This window comes from Salvelinus sp. IW2-2015, linkage group LG20 (assembly GCF_002910315.2).
Source record: "Salvelinus sp. IW2-2015 linkage group LG20, ASM291031v2, whole genome shotgun sequence".
NCBI lineage: Eukaryota > Metazoa > Chordata > Actinopteri > Salmoniformes > Salmonidae > Salvelinus > Salvelinus sp. IW2-2015.
Window position 1 is genome coordinate 2,365,644 of NC_036860.1, and position 1,270 is coordinate 2,366,913.

The 1,270-nt window shown below is 46.5% G+C and overlaps 1 protein-coding gene across 1 annotated transcript in view; it reads right to left on the reverse strand.

The window, feature by feature from the left end:
• The window catches only part of LOC111981197 (transcription factor mef2A-like), a 7,310-nt gene extending 6,348 nt beyond the window's left edge, over positions 1–962 (reverse strand). Inside the window, exon 1 of the mRNA XM_024012363.2 lies at positions 932–962. Within this exon, the coding sequence (XP_023868131.2) occupies positions 932–962 (31 nt within the window). The remainder of the gene's footprint in view (positions 1–931) is intronic.
• Between the last annotated feature and the right edge of the window lie 308 nt (positions 963–1,270).

Consider the following 1,270-nt stretch of genomic DNA (forward strand, 5'->3'; position numbering starts at 1 on the left):
TATGACCCCCCTCTGAAAACATGACTTAGTACGTGGTGGCAAAACCCTTGTTGGCAATCACAGAGGTCAGATGTTTCTTGTAGTTGGCCACCAGGTTTGCACACATCTCAGGAGGGATTTTGTCCCACTCCTCTTTGCAGATCTTCTAAGTCATAAGGTTTCGAGCTGACATTTGGCAACTCGAACCTTCAGCTCCCTCCACAGATTTTCTATGGGATTAAGTCTGGAAGACTGGCTAGGCCACTCCAGGACCTTAATGTGCTTTTCTTGAGCCACTCCTTTGTTGCCTGGCCGTGTGTTTTGGGTCATTGTTGTGCTGGAATACCCATCCACGACAACATTAAATACCCTGGCTGAGGGAAGGAGGTTTTCACCCAAGATTTGACGGTACATGGCCCTGTCCATCGTCCCTTTGATGCGGTGAAGTTGTCCTGTCCCTTAGCAGAAAACACCCCCAAAGCATAATGTTCCACCTCCATGTTTGACGGTGAGGATGGTTTCTTGGGGTCATAGGCAGCATTCCTCCTCTCCAAACACGGCAAGTTGAGTTGATGCCAAAGAACTCCATTTTGGTCTCATCTGACCACAACACGTTCACCCAGTTGTCCTCTGAATCATTCAGATGTTCATTGGCAAACTTCAGACGGGCATGTATATGTGCTTTCTTGAGCAGGGGGACCTTGCGGACGCTGCAGGATTTCAGTCCTCCGGCGTAGTGTGTTACCAATGTTTCTTGGTGACTATGGTCCCAGCTGCCTTGAGATCATTGACAAGATCCTCCTGTGTAGTTCTGGGCTGATTCCCTCACCGTTCTCATATCATTGCAACTCCACGAGGTGAGACTGCATGGAGTCCCAGGCCGAGGGAGTTTGACAGTTATTTTGTGTTTCTTCATTTGCGAATATCGCACCAACTGTTGTCACCTTCTCACCAAGCTGCTTGGCAATGGTCTTGTAGCCCATTCCAGCCTTGTGTAGATCTACAATCTTGTCCCTGACATCCTTGGAGAGCTCTTTGGTCTTGGCCATGGTGGAGAGTTTAGATCTGATTGATTGATTGCTTCTGTGGACAGGTGTCTTTTATACAGGTAACAAAACTGAAGATAGGAGCACTCCCTTTAACAATGTGCTCCTAATCTCAGCTCGTTACCTGTATGAAAGCCACCTGGGAGCCAGAAATCTTTTTTGATTGAGAAGGGGTCAATACTTATTTCCCCATTAAAATGCAAATCAATTTATAACATTTTTGACATGCATTTTTCTGGATATTT